The 17,411-nt window shown below is 38.3% G+C and overlaps 1 protein-coding gene across 1 annotated transcript in view; it reads right to left on the bottom strand.

Annotated features, from left to right (window-relative positions):
- Positions 1-17,411, bottom strand: part of LOC306814893 (fibrillin-2-like) — a gene marked incomplete at both ends in the record, with an annotated part of 115,840 nt that overhangs the window by 82,935 nt on the left and 15,494 nt on the right. The window contains 3 exon segments of the mRNA XM_079331388.1: positions 1,826-1,951; positions 6,887-7,012; positions 12,238-12,435. Coding sequence (XP_079187514.1) covers positions 1,826-1,951; positions 6,887-7,012; positions 12,238-12,435 — 450 coding nt within the window.

The following is a 17,411-nucleotide window of genomic DNA, read 5'->3' as shown; positions in this document are numbered from 1 at the left end:
TCAGATACGCTAATTTTCGGAATTTATAAAAATTGTACACGTGTTACACGGCGGGTGCATCTTCAGCCTTTTCTACCTGATGAATTTGTGTACTTGAGGATCCTCATATAAAGGCAGCCTTCTTATCACCCTAATTTTGTCTGATTTTTATTTTTAGGGCCAGAGAAAAAGGCATCAACACAAGCTCTCAAAGCTACCTTGCCATGTAGCCTGAGGTAAGGATGAAAATTATTTAAAAGTTGTATTAAAGAAAACACAAAACCAAAACCAACCAACCAAACAAAAAACTCCTACAACATCCAAACTGCACCCAATAATTATTTGACCCACATATTCCACACTGGATTTACTGCAGGATCACACAGGTGCAGTGGTATTAGCCTTGCATTAATCCACCATGCAATCCTGGAGTCTGCTCAATCCAACAGGAAATATAGATATGAAGGACAAACAGCAATACAAACAAAAAATTTTAAAAATTACTATTAAAAAATAGGGTTTTATATATTGAAAAACCCCTTATATATAAAAAACTTCATGTAGGAAGAGCAATACCAATAAATTAATTTAATTAATTTTTCCTTGGTTTAGATGTATCTAACTGAAAAAATACTATTCAATCTGCTCTGCCCAGTTGACTGAAAGTACAACAGATTATTTAGTAATGCCACGTGAAAACTACACTCCTTCAAGGCAGATGATCTTTTATTGTCACAGTCCTGAATGCTGACTGCAAGTAAAGCTCAATTAATTTGAAAATACATGGTCTGAGCAGATCCTGATGCTTTGTTTCAAAGTAAATTTTCATCTTAAATTAGGAAGAATAAAGTACTTTGTATTAAGGTTTCCATTCTTCACTTTTCTCCTAATTAAACAAAAAATTACACTTCTAGAGTATTTGAATTATACTCTACTATGATAGAGCACAAGAACTTTCAGACACATTTTCTTTGTAACATAAGGACTTGCCCTTTGCAGATTAGGGCCTGTGATTTTTCTACAGTAGTCAGATTTTGGGAGATCCACAGAAATTTTGATCATATTGGAAATCACAGGTTTTCAGTATCCCTGAGCCTAACCACAATGCATTTGAAGTTGGCACTCTTCAGATGAACCTGAGTAACAGAAGGTGGCTACATTGTAAAAAAAATGTTAAATCAGTTGTAGGTTTTGTATTGCTACTCTCTTATATAATTTATCTCCAAGTCTAATAAACCTCTTCAGAATTTATATCCCTTCCCCAATGTGAGAACAAAGAGCTCTGAGACACCTGAAATAAGAACCACATGAGATCTAGAGAGTACATTACTGTGAGCAATTAAGGTTTTTTACACGTGGTATGCAGTATTTATAGTTAATTGATCAGAATGGTTTAAATTATGTACTTGACACATGCACCTATGTATAAGAAATCAAGACACGTGGAAATAAGCAAAAATGCCATTTAATTAATAAATAAATTAGCTATTTAATAGCTGTTGAATAAACTGTCCTGTAAAAGATGCAATCTGTTGAAATCTAACACTTTGTTTTCTTCATTATCTGTTTCTGACAAATTAGTGGCACATAAGCATATGCTACTTAATGCCTTTTGAGTTTATATTTGTGCCTTATGTGGACCACTAAAGGTTAATTTAACCTGTGTGAGATGGGATTTGAAGCACCAAATAGGGATAAATGTTTGCTCCTTTAAAATCAAAGTGATCTTAACTTGTGGGCTCATCAGATGCAGATTTGAGAAACAAATATAATTAACAATTCCTACATTTGCCTGGACAACAGAGTGAGGCCCTGGGGGGAAGTGCCAGATGGTTGGAGCACCTACCTGGAGTGCAGGATCCATCCACAGATGTGACAAAACCCCGTGGGCAGATGCAGAAGTAACTCCCAACAGTGTTGGAGCAAATGCCACCCTCACAAATCCCTGGGATGACGCTGCATTCATCAATATCTACCCAAAAAGGAAAGGACATGGGATAATTAGCAGAGCACTTGTACATACTGCATCAAAAGAGGGGACAGGGAGCTTTTCTGAAATTGTTATTCAGCTCTGAAAAAAGTATTGCTGATGCTTGCTTACTGAAAATAGTTTTGTTTGCCACCTGTTGGAGGTTTTCCTTATAGATGGGTGTTTAACACTTCAAGTCACAGAGTGCACCAGAGCAGGCTGAGATTTCCTCCTCCTAAATGACTCAGTGCCACCTCTGAGAAGCACAGGACTGGAATGCCAAAATACACATCCTGCTTCCAGGCTGAAGGCAGAAGGATGGCACAGCAGCCAGCCAGGACATCTCTGGTCTTCCTGTGGCCACACAAATATTGCTCATGAGATCTGACTGCTTTCTGGCTCCCCAGCACCCCAGCTGTAAGAAAAAATTTTGGCCAAGCCCTTCAAATGCAAATGAACTTTTTGGTGCATCCAAGTATTTCTGCTGACTGGAAGCAGTGGTGCCACCTGAACACCAAGGCAATTTTGTGTGTAAATATGTATAAAGTGAGATGTCACCAGGCTGATAAATGAGCTGCTCTGTGTAACAGGGAGCTGCCAAGTTCCAGACCAGTGGCCCAACAGTGCAAAGCCCATCAGAGCAGTGAGGAGGGGAGTTTGCAGCTGGCAAGTGAAGGAAGTTTTTCACCATTTCTCCAAAGCTGCAGGATGCAGACCATCCTCCCTAACTGGCTACATGCACAGGAGTTTAACACTGCCTAGGGCTCCTGTCCAAGAATGACAGGAAGCTGGGAAGGTAAAAAAGCACCTTCCTAAAATCCAGGCAGTGGAAGGAAGACTCCACAGTCTTCTGCATGTGGACAGCAAAACCAATTACCATGGAGAAACCTGGTGGAAGAATAATTTATTTAACTTACTGGAGCAGTAACAAGTAATTGGATTTTTTGTTTCACTGTTTTTTGAGCCAAATCTCGGTCTCTACTTCCCTCACCCTGGTTCTTGCATGTGCAATTATTTCAAAATATCCCTCTTACCTCTGACTGGAAATTCTGACACTTCCCCTCAGGAAGCCTATGTTTAGTGAGGCTGATTGAAAAAGTTACTAATTTTCTTCCCTTTCCCCCCTCCAAAATACATAAATGCACTCAGGGAAAATGCCCCAAAGATAAGCAAGAGGAGATGCTGTGTTAAGGAGTGAATGGTTCCAGTGCTGCAGAGAGGATGGGATAGCCAGTCTCAATGTGAGAAACCATTTTTTAAATGTGTGTGAAAAATTTTGCAGATTTATTACCCAGTGAGTTTCTGCCAAAAAGACCCAGCCTGGCTACCTACAATTCAAAATTCATGGCTTTTACTGCTAGGGAAAGCAGGGTTTTATAAATAACTGGATTACAAGTACCAGAAATGGGGCTTTCAACTGCTGAATTCTGGGAAAGGGTTTCTTGAAATTAGTTTTAGTCTTGAAAATAAATATTAGAAAGTAGTAATACCTGGTAGGAACAAGTCTGAATAGCATCCAGTCAAATGAAATTATACATTAAAGCAGGAAAATTTGAAATAGAACTGTTTCTTTTAAGGGATTCTTTCCATCTTAGTGCCACTTGGTTTTTTTAAGGCCTTAATCTGTTTCATATAATCTTAAGCTTTTGATATCCACAGTACATAGTAATGTATCTTTTTGGAAAAGCAACAGAGGCTTCCTACCTCTTAGAAGGCTTTTAATTGTAAAGGATGTCACAACTAACTACATCTATTTAATGAGTATGATGTATTTGCTATTTGAGGAGAAAAAATGGAGCACATTTATTAGATCCCTGGAACACAGTAAGTAACACTCCAGCCCTTCTGTAAAGCAGCAAGCATAACTGAAAGTTTCTCTCTTCTCAGTTTCTCTACATTTGATTCTTCTCTGAATAACCCAAAGATATAATTTCAACTAACCCTGGGAGATAATAAAATCCTAAAAATTAACAGCATTTCATTCCCAAAAAGACAGTGACAACTCAGTATATTGCAGACCAAAACTTTTAGGGAAAAAAAAAAATTAAATAAAAAAGCTGGAGGGTTTGGAGTTTTCTTTTGTTTAGCTAAGACACCACATTGGTGCACTGGATATCTGGAATTTGGTACAATACCTGTAATGTCCTTTCTGTTTTTCAAATATTATGGCACAAAAATCACAACATGGACATTCCTACTATTCCAACAAGTGCTGTTGTTTCCAGGAAGAACAACAGGAGAAAAATATTCCAACTCACAAAGTACATCTGTATGCTCAGAGGCAGACAGTATACAGGGGATCTCAAATCTCTCCTTCTACAGTAGAAAAATTGTTGTTATAATTAAGAAGGTCTGAATAATTATGGCAAGATTCCAGCCTCTGAACACTGGAGCCTTGACTGTTACTGAATCCAACCTGGATTTTGTCCTGTGTAGACAGTAAGTATGATTTGATCTGCTTTTCCAGACCTAAAGAGGGAAAGGAATGAGCAGAATACTCCATACATCATTTCTACACAATGTTTGTGACAAAAAAAACCTCATTATAATAATGCAGTTGCTATTAAATAATTTCTCTGCACAGGTTCTTTTAACTTATAGGACAACAGTTTCTTACATCCTTACCAATGGCCCAATCCACAGACACAGATACATAGATACATATATATATATAATCAAAATTATGTAACTTAATTCAAATTGCAACTGCAAGTGCAATTGTTTGAAGGACTGGCTATGGCTTTTTCCTACAGATTTAACCCTATAAATTTAATTTCCTATAAATTTAAGAGATTATGAACACTTAATTAAGCATACAAGTAAAAAAAGCCAGAGCAACACCATGGCTTATCTTTCATTCCCTGCTCCATCACTAGAGTAATGTAAGCATGGTATTATCCTGGAATAATTTTGGCACTACCACCTTGGCTGTGAACTTTCATAATGTTTTTCTTCTTCAGAAAAGATGGTACCAACTGCAAGGAGAGGGCTGTTAGTTGTCTAATTCCCTGTGGGGAATTATCTAACTAGGGAAGCAGTGACCAGGAACTAATTAGTGTTTAACTTCTGCATGGACAGAAGTGGCAGGGGCTGAAAAGACAAAAAGCCAGAACATATGACCTGTTCTGCCAGCAACAGGAAATGAAGACCTGTTGATTAGTGAGCCATGAAATAACAGCTAAATCAGGCTGCAGATGATGTTTCACTTCTATTATGGGTTGTCACATCAGCATCACAACTTTTCAAGAAGATCTATGTTAAAAATACATTCACCTTTTCCAGTGGATATTATCAAGTGCAGAATAATGTTTTCAACAATTACAGCTTTAGAAAAGTTAAAACAGAATGCTAAGAATGCTATAAGTACTGTTTTCAGAAAAAAGGAAACATGTCTCTGAATACATTCTTTTGCCATCAGAAGAACCACAGTTAAGAGAATAAAAAAACCAAGTGCACTTCTAACAAAAAAGAATGGATTATAGGCATGGATAGAGAGACAAGAGCTGCCTCTGAGAAACAGCCACAAACAGGTTATGAGTCTGTGGGTAAAAACCAAGGACTAGACCAATAAAGGACCTCTTGTATTAATTTAAGTAGAAAGACAGTGCAAGGAACTTTTTTACCCCCCTCTCTCTCCCCTTTCTTCCTTCTTTTTCTCCTTATCTTTCTTTTGCTCCCTTCCTTTCTCCCTCTATCTCTCTTCTCTTCCACCCTACCCTGTATTTCAAATCCTCATGTGCTGATACCAGGTCAGAGACAAACACACCAATTTCCATGCCAAGTGTTTAATTTCCTAATACAATTTTTTAAGTTTTCAGGGACCTTCTGACTTTCACTGTTCCATTTCAACCATGAGTATCTACATACCTGTCTGCTGCCTACCCTTTCAGATGCTGAGTAGAAATTTAAACTAGTCCACACAAAAAAAACCAAACCCCAGAAAAGCAGAAGAATGTGGAGGGCAGGACCAGAAAAAAAACCTTCAGAATTTAGGTTTTTTTTTTCACTTAATGTTACTAGCAACAACACTGGAAGCAACAATTTCACTGAAAAGACATGATTTTTAAACTGCCTATATTATTTAATTTTTCTGTGAATGTTGTACTGTAGGCAAATCTCAGTAAAACTCTGAGGGGATGTTTGGCTACAAACCATGTATTTGTTTGTGTGTGAATACCAAGTATAATGTAATTTGGTACCATAATTGAATTGCCAGCAAACAACAAGTCAAAGCCTTTAATAACAAATTCCTCTCATCAGCACAACTTAAATGTGAAAGCACCCCCTGTTTGGGATGAAGTCTGAAGTTCTGAGTTCTTTCAAAGGTGTGAAAAAGTCACTGAAATCAGTGAAGTCCTCAGCAAACTAACAAAAACTCAGCAATTTTCTTTCATTCTATTTTAACTGCTGCTCTTGATTGCATTGACACATTTACTAAGTAAATATGGTCTATGTTTATTAAACTACACTTACTAAACCTGGTCTACTTAATTTTTCATCTAAAAGAGAAGAGCATTTCCCTGGTATTTTTCACTTACCCAGACTCATCAAAACTGCCACATTTGCTTTCACTCTGACCAAAAACTGCAGTCACAAGGCCAAAAATATCTACCTGAACTAGAAAATATCTTAGAAAACAAAGAAGATTCTAGTAACTCAGCAGCAGTTATATGTTATTCACACACAGAGTTTTTATCAACAGTTCTGGATTTTCAAAGAGAATAAACACTGTTTTTTACCCAAAAGAGTCAGAGAAAGAATAAAAATCTAATGCAAAATAGGGATGCTGCAAAGTAGAAACAAAAAGCCCAGTTCAGTGATGTTATGCCTGTCCAGATCAGACACTACAAGTATTCAGCAATTTAATAATGCTCATTTCCAAAGTGCTCTAGTGCTCTGCAAAACCACTTTCTAGGTATGCTCCACAGCATCACTTACCATCACATTTTTGAGTTGCCTCATTCTGTTTGTGGCCCACAGGACACTTGCACTCATATGAACCTACTGAATTAATGCAGTTTCCTCCTTGGCAGACTCCAGGGATAGCCTGGCACTCATCAACATCTGCAAACACAAAAAAAAAAACAAAGACACAGCTCTGACTACCTGACACAAGATATGTAAGTTACTTTCAGTAACTTCTTCTTCCATTTCAAATTGTGTTGTGGTTTTTTTGTTTTTCTTTCCCCAGCTCTAATTTGAACCACCCTGTGTTTCTGTACATTTTTTATACAAACCTCTCCAATAGGACATTTTTCCTGGCTGGCTCCCTTAGTACCTGTACCATGAAATTACCATCCAGGTGTTTCAGCAAGTTTGTCTGGTGCCCCCAGGTAACATCTGGCAAGAATATGGAACTCTTTTTCAGCTGGATGATCAAAGCCCTTACAAGGCACTGAAATTCCACCTGAGTTTGTGGATTTTAGGGCTTCCTCAGTTTTTAATTCCTCCTGGTGCTCGTGCTATAGATAATCATATGATATTTGCCTTGTCCAGTCACCTGCTTTTCCATTTAACCAAGTAATGTTTCTCATAATTCAGGAAGAAGGGAAGCACTTTTTGCAGGTTTGGGGGGTTTTGGGGGCTTTTTTAGCTCCTGAGTCCATGCTGATTTAGCCACCATACTACTATATCCAAAATGCAACAGTTAGACTGCAAATGGATTAAGGATTTTATCAAAGGCATAGACTTTCTCAACTTTTTTTTTTTTCTTATTTTTGGGTTTTTTCCCCCTAAATAATCAGTGCTTACAGCTTGTTTACTTGGAAATCAAACACTTCATGTCTGAAGTATTTTAAGGAGTGGGGGTCTGCACTAGGAGCTCTCCAGAGAGTCCTTCCAACCCTGATTATTCTGTGATTCTGTGAACCTTGACATGGCTTAGCAACATCTAGAAAGAAGATGGTTCCAGCATTTATTGATACACAGCCCACCCAGAGGCTCCCTACTGAGTAAAACGTGTGGTGTTTGTCTTCTGACCCTGGGGCCTCAAAATGCATTTATCACACACAGTGTGCCTATGCCTTTTGTCCCTTATTAACACTTAAATTAAGTTTCCTGTCTCAGCAGATCAGTTGTTAAAAATCCACAGTGTGTCTGACACAGTTTTAAAAACAAAGATGTCAAGGAATGGAGAAATAATGGCAGCAGCAGCAGGTAGTAAACCCCTCCCAGAAACAGAAGAAGTACCACTGGAGGCCTGAGGTGAATGAAATTTTAAGCTCTATTGGTTTCCATTAATTTCTGTCAGTTCTTTTAAGAAGGCAAATAGATGTTGAGCTTTGCTGGAGCCTGAGGAGCCAATCCCAGTGATGCAATGCATCATATTTACATCATATTTAAGATACTTACATCATATTTAAGTGTGAAGAAAGCAAGCACATTCAACTTTCATCCTAGTTTTAATATATATATATATGTATATATGCCAGAAGACTGATGGGGTTTTTTGTCAGTATCACCTTTTGCTGAAAACTCAAGTTTATTTTAACACATTATTGGTGTTTTGGGACAGAGAAAAGTAAAGAAGAACAGAAGTTTGTTACTAAAAGAGCATATTTTATCAATTGCTTCCTAAATGCTGTTTTAGGATACATCATTTTTTTTTTAATACAAGCAAATTGAAATGAAGATTTTTTTATTTTAGTATCTTTGACAGTTAGGCTAAACCACACAAGAGTTTCAGCATTATTAATTATCCACTTACACTTTTAAACCTCAATCACATTAACACAAGAAACTTTTTACCATAAACAGCAAATTTGATGAATAACTCTGTAGACAGAGTTCTATATACAAAAGTTCAATATGTTACAAATTAAGTAGAATGTTTCCATGTGTTCATAGTCTAATATTTGGTAAAGGAAAAAAGATTTTGTGCTTTTGCAGAATTTTCTCTGCAAAATGCCTGTGGGATTTGCACAGCTAACTTTAAACACGCACCTTCCCTTTCTCATCTGTGGGCTGTTTCTCAAAAAAACTCTGAAAAACCAAAAAGCTCAGGAAAAATAAATCCACTCAGATGTTAGATGCAGATTTCTGAGAGTTTTTTATTTACCATGGTGGTGACAAAAATTATCCAAATAAAAAATTGTGTCTTTAATTCTGCCTGGAATATGTATGGGGAGTTTTGTTGTGACTGATCTGAGCACAAAAAGGTTCATGAATTCCATGGAAAACTCTTGGTTCTTCCTCTGCACTCCAGAATGCAGAAATACTGCACACAACAGAAAAAATACCAATATTTTCAGTAGCTCAGACACATTAGTACCAAGCACTAGATTACAAAAAGAAATCATCACTCTTCATTGTAAAGTTGCACCTCCATCTGTCTTCTCTCTCTTGTCCCATTCACATCAGTGCCTTTAACATTTAGACAGTGTATTCCTACTAGAGAACAGATTTTTTTTTATTTTATCTCCTGTAATGGCTACATGCACATAACCGTGTCAGCAACAAAGGCAGGAAGAAGAACCTTCCTACTTTCAAAATCTACTCAGCCATGACCACTCTTCTCTCCTTAAAGCAAAAAACTGTCTGCAGGAAAAGGGTGTAGGTGGGAAATGGGACTGCTGAGGAATGCAGGGAGGAACTGAGAGAACATCCAACAGGATTTCTGCCATCATGCTGCTTCTAAGGCCATGCAGAAGTGGCAATAAAATTCATTCAGGCAGAACACTGAAGTTCCTCCTGCCTGAATTCTTGGAATGAGGGATGTCTAAACAGCTACAATTGCTGTTTAAGAAATCACTGAATAGAAACTTGTGGGGGAAAGAAATAAGAAGGAAACACAACCAAACAATTTGAATTTTGATTGGTTCTCCTTCTCGGATTTTTTTAAACCTGTTCATGATAATAATGAAGCTAACAGTACTACTACAATGTCCTATACAAGAACATTACCCAGAAAACATAATTAACTCTCAAGAGGTGCTAAAGATCCATTTAAGATTGATGAATGCAAATCCTTTGCAGAGTAGGTGCAACTTGCTACTTAGGAGTTCCATGCTGTCAAATTCAAGTATCTAACACACATTGAAATTATGACCTGTTTTCCAACAGCAAGGCTTGCAAGCTCCACTCATTTTGAGTTGTTCATACAGCTCCCAAACCTGTCTATCTAGTGATATAAGTATTCACTCCAAAAATGCCAAACCCCTGAAGTATGGACTGAGTGGGCCTGGTCTAATGAATACATGACAAATGTAGTTTTACTGAATACCAAAGAGGTTTTTGCTCCTTATATCAAAGTCTCTGTAACTATGATGTCCTCAACAGAAAGAAAAGCACTGAAAAGCAGGACAGATCCCTCTGTTTGCTTCTAAAGCCCTCAGAGAAAACATTTGGTTTCTTCTGAGCTCTCTGTTGAGGATGGCAGAGCACCAGAACAGGCTGCCCAGGGAGGTCTGGAGGCTTTCCAGCCCCACATGGACACACTCCTGTGTCACCTGCTCTGGGTGGCTCTGCCCTGGCAGGGATCCAGAGGTCCTTTCCAACCCCAGCCATTCTGAAACACTGTGATCTTATTTCAACAGGCTCTGCACCCTAATGTGGAATTTGGAAAGGCACAAAGTGCCACATCCAGCCCCTCCTGCAGCAAAGTGGGCTGGTAATTCACAACAGAGCAGACATGTGCTACCAACCTGCTCACACCACAGAGCTCAGGTCAGGAGTTTCCTCTGCTCGGAGCCTAAATGGAAATATCTCCACTGCTGGAAAGCAAAGACTCTGTGAAATAAAGAAATTCTGTCTTTTCCCCAAAGAAAGGCCAAGCATTTTTTATTTATGCCTTGCCATCACCTTGTAACCTTGCATGCTAAACCCAGCTGACATAAATACAATCCCAAGCTTCCTATTTAGCAATTATATGTCAAAAATGTAGCAAAAATTACGGCTGTTCAAACTTCCTTTGTTTACCCACCATACAAAGTAGACTACCACATTGTTTCCATGCTCCCCAGGGAATTTAGCAACGTGGTTAAACGGGAAACTTAAAAACTATTTGCCACAGGGAATATACTGCCAGAAAAAGAAAACACAATTATTGTGGGCATGGGTGCTAAAGAGCACCACTGATCTCTCACATAACTCAAATGAAGCCCCATTAGCTATGTCAGGGTCAGCCTGGCAGAGCAGTTTCAAGGGCCCATTGTATGTGGCCAAGTCATACAATGGAGCTTGACTTGGAGATTGCAACATGCTCCCCTTCTGTAGTGCACTGTTTCTGTTTCTGACACTGTTATGAAAAGAGTGTCTAAAACATATTAATCACTTGGAGACAAATGGCAAAACATAAACTGCTGCATGGAGGCAGAGGCCTAGCTCTGACACATAAGGAAAAACAACATCAAATATTTTTCCTTGGTATTGATTAATAATCACTTTTCTCCAGGCACTTAAGCTTTGCTCCCTAGGTCCAACAGCAAAAATCTGGAGGCAGCAAAGCACACCCGGATTTCATCACAAGACACAGACCACACACACAAGGAGAAGAGTGACCTTTCCAGGGCACTGCAAGGTTTTTCAGGGTGACTGTCAGAGATGCCACATGTGTTGGGTTGATGTGGCCAGAAATGTGTATTCTACCACCATCTGTTGAAGCCAGGTGAGGTAGTGATTCCTTATCTCTGTGGCACATACTATCTGCTAATGGGCCATCTTTAAAGCCAGGTGGGGCAATCATCTTTATCTTTTCCAGAACCCATCCTCCCTCCAGGAAGATATCATCTGCTGCTGGCCCATTGAGTCCCACTGTGTGACTGATCAAATTCCATCATCCCACCGGGAGATGCTCCAGCCAGGGGAAGAAGGCAAACATTTCCTACCTAGATAAAAACTGAGACTTTGGACACCAAGGCACCTTCTTCCCACTGGATTCCAGAGGAAAGCCGGACTTTTCCACATCATCCCTGGAGCTCCAGAGGAAACTGCCCCTTCTCCAGGAGCACTGCTCCAGCTGAACCACATCTGCCCCTGCAGGAGGATGCAGCACCATGGAATGGGACTGTGCCACCACCCTGACTGACTGACGGGTGTCAGCTTGGATTCTGGCTCTTGGCAGGGTTTGGGATTGTTCTGTGTAATACTGCATTGCTATTGGAATTGTCCTAGTGAAGAACTGTTATTCCTAATTCCCATATCTTTGCCTGAGAGCCCCTTAATTTCAAAATCATAATAATTTGAGGGGAAGGGGTTTACATTCTCCATTTCAAAGAGAAGCTCCTGCCTTTACTGGCAGACACCTGTCCCCCAAACCAGGACACCCCAGGGGAGTGGCAGGGGGAGCTCACCTTGGCAGGCGCCGGTGCGGATGTTGGGGATGAAGCCGCGGCGGCAGGGCTGGGGCTGGGCAGGGCACATCTCACAGGGGTGGCCCCAGGCCCTCCCCACGGTGGCACAGCACAGGGACTTGGTGCACACAATGCCTGTCAGCTGGCCCTGGCACATCTGCTTGTTCACCTGGGTGAAGCACGGGCCTGTCCTGTAATCTGGGGGGCAAGAAGGAAATATCGTTGTATTACACAAGGCAGTTGTAGAAGGAATTTTTTTTTTTAATCCACTAGATGCCCATATTAAGAAAATTCCATGGAAATTTAACCTCTATCACTGCTTACAGAAGCTGCATGACACCTTCCACTGAAGGTAATTCTTTTCATGAGGTTTTTCGTTCAGTGTATTTCTTTTAAAAAATTACAACCATGAAAGGCAGCAGGACGCAACACTGCTCTTGAGCATTTACAACATATCCAGTAAAATCCACAGAAAGCAAAAGAATTTCACCAACAAACAAGCAAGCAAACAAAAGAGAAGATCAGATTAAGCAAACAAGGACTGGAAACTAATTTTCTTGCTCCTAACTTACTCCATGGTGATTTATGGGAGGGAGCTACAGACCACAGCAGCCACACATTTTTTTTCACTCCACATTGATCAACATCCATGCCAAGATCCAGAGTGTCACAGAATCATCATCCCTGCTGGAATGCCTGTTGCCAAACAGTGCTACCTACAGAGGACTAATTGGCAAAACTACCACTTATTTTCAGAAGAAAACCGTGGGACAATACAATCAACTCAAGCTGTATGCATAGCAACTGTATGAAAATGTACTTCTGGCAGAATTCCTGTGAGTAGTTAGTTCATTAACACTGATTCTCTATAAAGAGAATTTTTTTTTTACATTATGAGTGAGTACAAACTGGGATCAACAATTAAATTTTCTAGGAATAAATAAACAGCTTGTTGCTCCAAGCCAGACTGCACACCCTCATGGAAACAAGAGTGGGGGGTGAAAAAAAGAAGAAAATGCAAAGCTTTTACCCAGACTCAGTCACATGAAAGAAAGCACAACAGAGGGGTTATGGCTGCTCCAGCTGCTGTTCCATCCTCCTCTTTGTTCCCTACCAAAAGCAGGCTCCAACACCAGTATGTGGATAACACACTGTCCTCCAGACACCTTCATTAGGTTACAGCTGGTCTCACAACCAAGATGCAAATGGGACAAACTTTGCTCTCTATAACTTGATACTTTCACCTTGGAAAAAATAAGAGCTTTGACATCTTTGGAAAGAAAAAAAAAAATCTTCCCAGTAAGATGTTATACTGAGCTTCCTGGGCTCTTAAAATGAAAGCTCAAACAGAAATAAATGTTCTGTTCAGTCTCTTTGGGAAGGGTCATTCAGCTATCTAGGAAAAACTTCTGCAGTTATTTATACACATTGGTAGTTAATTTCAGCTGCTCTTTTCACTTTGAATAAAGTCAGCCAAGTACACAAGTACAGAAAAGCCTGATGATAAAAGAAGATTTTAAAAAATAAGTACTCAGTAAGGCCTGTGAACTTTAGTATTTCTTGATTATCAATGCCAAATAGTCTTCAAAGTTACACTCTGAGTTTCCCCTGCCACCATCAAGCCATAAAAATGGTACTTCTTGTAAAATAAATACATTATAAAAAGAAAGTCCTGTCCTTGCTCTACACACTCAGAGTTCAGTTCTCCAAGGGTGAATGTCCTCTATAGTGAAATCAAATAATGACTTACTACACATTCCCAAATTCTCAAAACTTACATTCAGCAAGGCTGACCATCATGACATCCCAGCTCACTCAGCAATTCCTATTCAGGAAATAATTCATTCTCCTGCACAGTATTGTATTTTTACAATACAATTCTCAGCAATTTACAATTTACAGCAATTCTCCAAGGTACAAATTTTTGTAGAATCAATTTTTGGATATCATGAAGGAATCATAGCAGGAATAGAAATTCAAACCATGTATTTCTCTGTTTAAAGCCTGGTGACCCACAGGAATATCCTGGACAAAGATATTCCACATTAGGTAGCCTGGAATTCCATCAGAGGAAATTACATTTGAGACTCACACTAGAGCTGTGAATTGTACCTGAGTTCACTACCTTCCCAGAATACACAAAATTATTGTGTATAAACTCTGTCGAAACAAGCAATGAAAATCTCAGTTTAGAGAGTGTGTGCAGTAGAGAATACAACCAGACACCAAAACATGTTTTTTCAAGAGAATAAGAATGAGCCAGGTACAAGAAGGAATGATACCTGTATACCTGTTGCCTACTGTATCCTATTAAATAGAAATACATTATCTGAAAACCACCTATGCATAGGTTCCTACTCATGCCTTAATAAACAGAAAATTAATTAATTTGATGTTCAAATTCTGTAACCAAGCAATGTTTATTAGCATAAGCCTGCAGCATGGTATCTATTCAGAAATATGCTTTGTAATAGTACTAGTATTTTAAAATATTACTGTAATTTAATTTATTATTCATTAAAAATGCACCCATTTAAAAAATTTTTACTTATTCAGTTTACCCATCATGAAGCCCAAAGGTAAAGAGTTTGATTAGTGGCTGCTGTTCTATACTATGAGGAAAAGACAAGATTTTAAAATAAGAAATGAAGGCAAGCATATTCTGGTTAATGATGAAGTTCACCTGTTTACACAAAGATCTGGAGTCACACAGTAAATTTTACATGTGGGAAGCAATTGCAATAAAATTAGATGACAATTTGAAGATACCTTGTACCTTCAAATGAAGCTGTGGATTTGTTTCACACATTATATTATCATAATGTCTGATCAGACCTTAAAACTTCTCACTTATGAATCAAGCATCTTTTCCATATGGGTTTGCTTGTCTTATCCTTAGGTGTTTCTTCATTTATTCCTTTGCCAGCACTGCTGATGGAATAATTTTGCCAGAAAGAACATATGTTGAACACAAGTTGCAAATCATTTGTTACTGTGGGAAGGGTTACTGCTTTGGTGAAAGGAAATGATCTTCAGCACATGAGTTAAACAGTTTTGTTTTTTAACTTCAGAAAATTATATTCAATATGCACAGTGACTTGAAGAATAACAACCTTTATCAACAATGCAAATTGCTAATTTAATTAAATTTAATGAGGAGTACTTTTTTTCTTGGCATCGAGGAAAAAAATCAAACCATGGACTTTATATTTAACTATGCTGCAACATTTCTATTCTGTCATAAAAGTGTATATCTTGTATTCTCAAATGGGAATATTCAACTACTATGGTTCTTGGGATTTTCTTCTATTAATACCTCTTCAAAATTCTTACTCTACCTGTAATTTAAAAGCCTAGTTCATAGGAGCCTGAGACAAGGAGTTGCAATGCTGAGATTTCTAGTGTTGCTTCAGTATCCATCTATTTTAATTTTCTTCCTGTTCCTCTGGCCAAACAAATGATTCAGATGGAGGTGTAAAGAGATGAGGAATATTCTGTCTGCCACATATTCTCTGTGTCTAACACCTACTAGCTAAAAACCTGAAACATAATGTTTAGCATCCCAAATACCACCTACTGTCACTCAGGACAAAACATTAAAATATTTTGGCACACATATAAGGATCCAATTTCTAGCTGAATTTTGTCACAACTCCTGCCCTTAAAAAATTCACCTCTTCCAAGGTAACATGAAAGAGAAAAAGTGAAAAGCAAAGAAGAAAAGTAAAAAAGGTAACTACACAAGTTGGAATATCCATTGCAATCTATCTGGAAGAACATTAAAATTTGAGTTTCCTTTAGTGACAAAGCACAGATCGAAATTTTAAATGCAAGTATCTTCTATTGTTTATATTAAAATAAAAACACCAAACCCAGAAAACCATAAGTAAATAAGGAAGCAATGCATCTGGAAACAAACAGTTTTAACCAGAAACTTTTCATGTGAGTGTGAAAGGGCTGGCAATATCCAAAACTGTGCTTGGGTTCAGAGCACAAATCTATGAATATGTAAATATTATTCTTCTTACTCAACTCCAACATCTGCAGATCATAAGTCACGGTAATGCAAAAAGCTAATAAAATTTTAAAAGAGCATATTTTTATTAAATATTATCTGAAATCTATCTTCCTTCAATATTTTGATCAACTTTACATGGAAATTTGGGGGCCTTTTTCTCAGTAAATGCTTTGATGCCAACACAAAGTACACAATAAGGGACATTTCAAAGGTAACAAGAAGGTAGATAAACTGTACTTGATGTAAATCAAAAGAATTTTTTTCAAAGGTGACATCCAAAAAGTTATGGTATAAAAGATTGCTGGCTGGAAATGAACAACGAGTCTCTTGGAATATGAAAGGGAGTTGGCAATGTTACTAATTTCTCATGGAAAAAATAATCTGTGGGTAGTACTGCTATTTAGACTGAAGAGTTCTTACAAACCTAAATAGTAAAATCAAAGCTTCCTTTCCTTGACCTTTTGCAAAAAACTGTGTGGAAAGTCCTTAATTAAATATTTAATAGCATTCACGTTTGTCATTAACTCACAAAATCTCAAACATTTAAATTGCTGCTAAGTCTAAGTTGAGACACATCCCCAGCAGGTTCTTTAGTCATTACCTGAAGTGATGACTTCTCTAAAGTTTATTTTTGTATGTAACAGAGAAGAGCAGCTTAGTGGAAAATGGTTTTGAGCATTGATGTTAAATACATCACAAAGGTCTGGACATTTTTATTCATCTGACAGCTTTCCTTTTCAGGTTGAAATTTTATTACTGTTCTAGTGGTCCCACATGACCTTTCCTGATCAGCTCCTGTGATGTAAAACTTCCCATCACACAAACTACTGTGACTGATGGGAAAGTTAACAACACACTCTTGGCATCTGGAAAGGAAGTGGAGGGCAGCTGCAAATGACAGAAGAAAAAGCCACAGGTTCAATGCAGGAATCTGTGTGGGCTTAGTAGCTTTTAGCAAAATTCCAGGTTCCACCAGTATTTCTGTCACGTCTATTCTATGGATATTCTCATTTTCCTCTGGCTGGAACAGCAGCAGGAGCTCTTTTCCAAAAGCAACAGCTCCATGGCTCACACTGACATTTTTATATAATTGGTATTATGACAGTTCTAAGCAGATAAAGTCTTACTCCAGTAGTAACTGCTGATCTTAAAACTC

Source organism: Erithacus rubecula (assembly GCF_903797595.1).
Source record: "Erithacus rubecula genome assembly, contig: SUPER_Z_unloc_3, whole genome shotgun sequence".
Lineage (NCBI taxonomy): Eukaryota > Metazoa > Chordata > Aves > Passeriformes > Muscicapidae > Erithacus > Erithacus rubecula.
The sequence above is the reverse complement of the archived record's forward strand: the minus strand, read 5'-3'. Positions and strand labels throughout refer to the sequence as shown.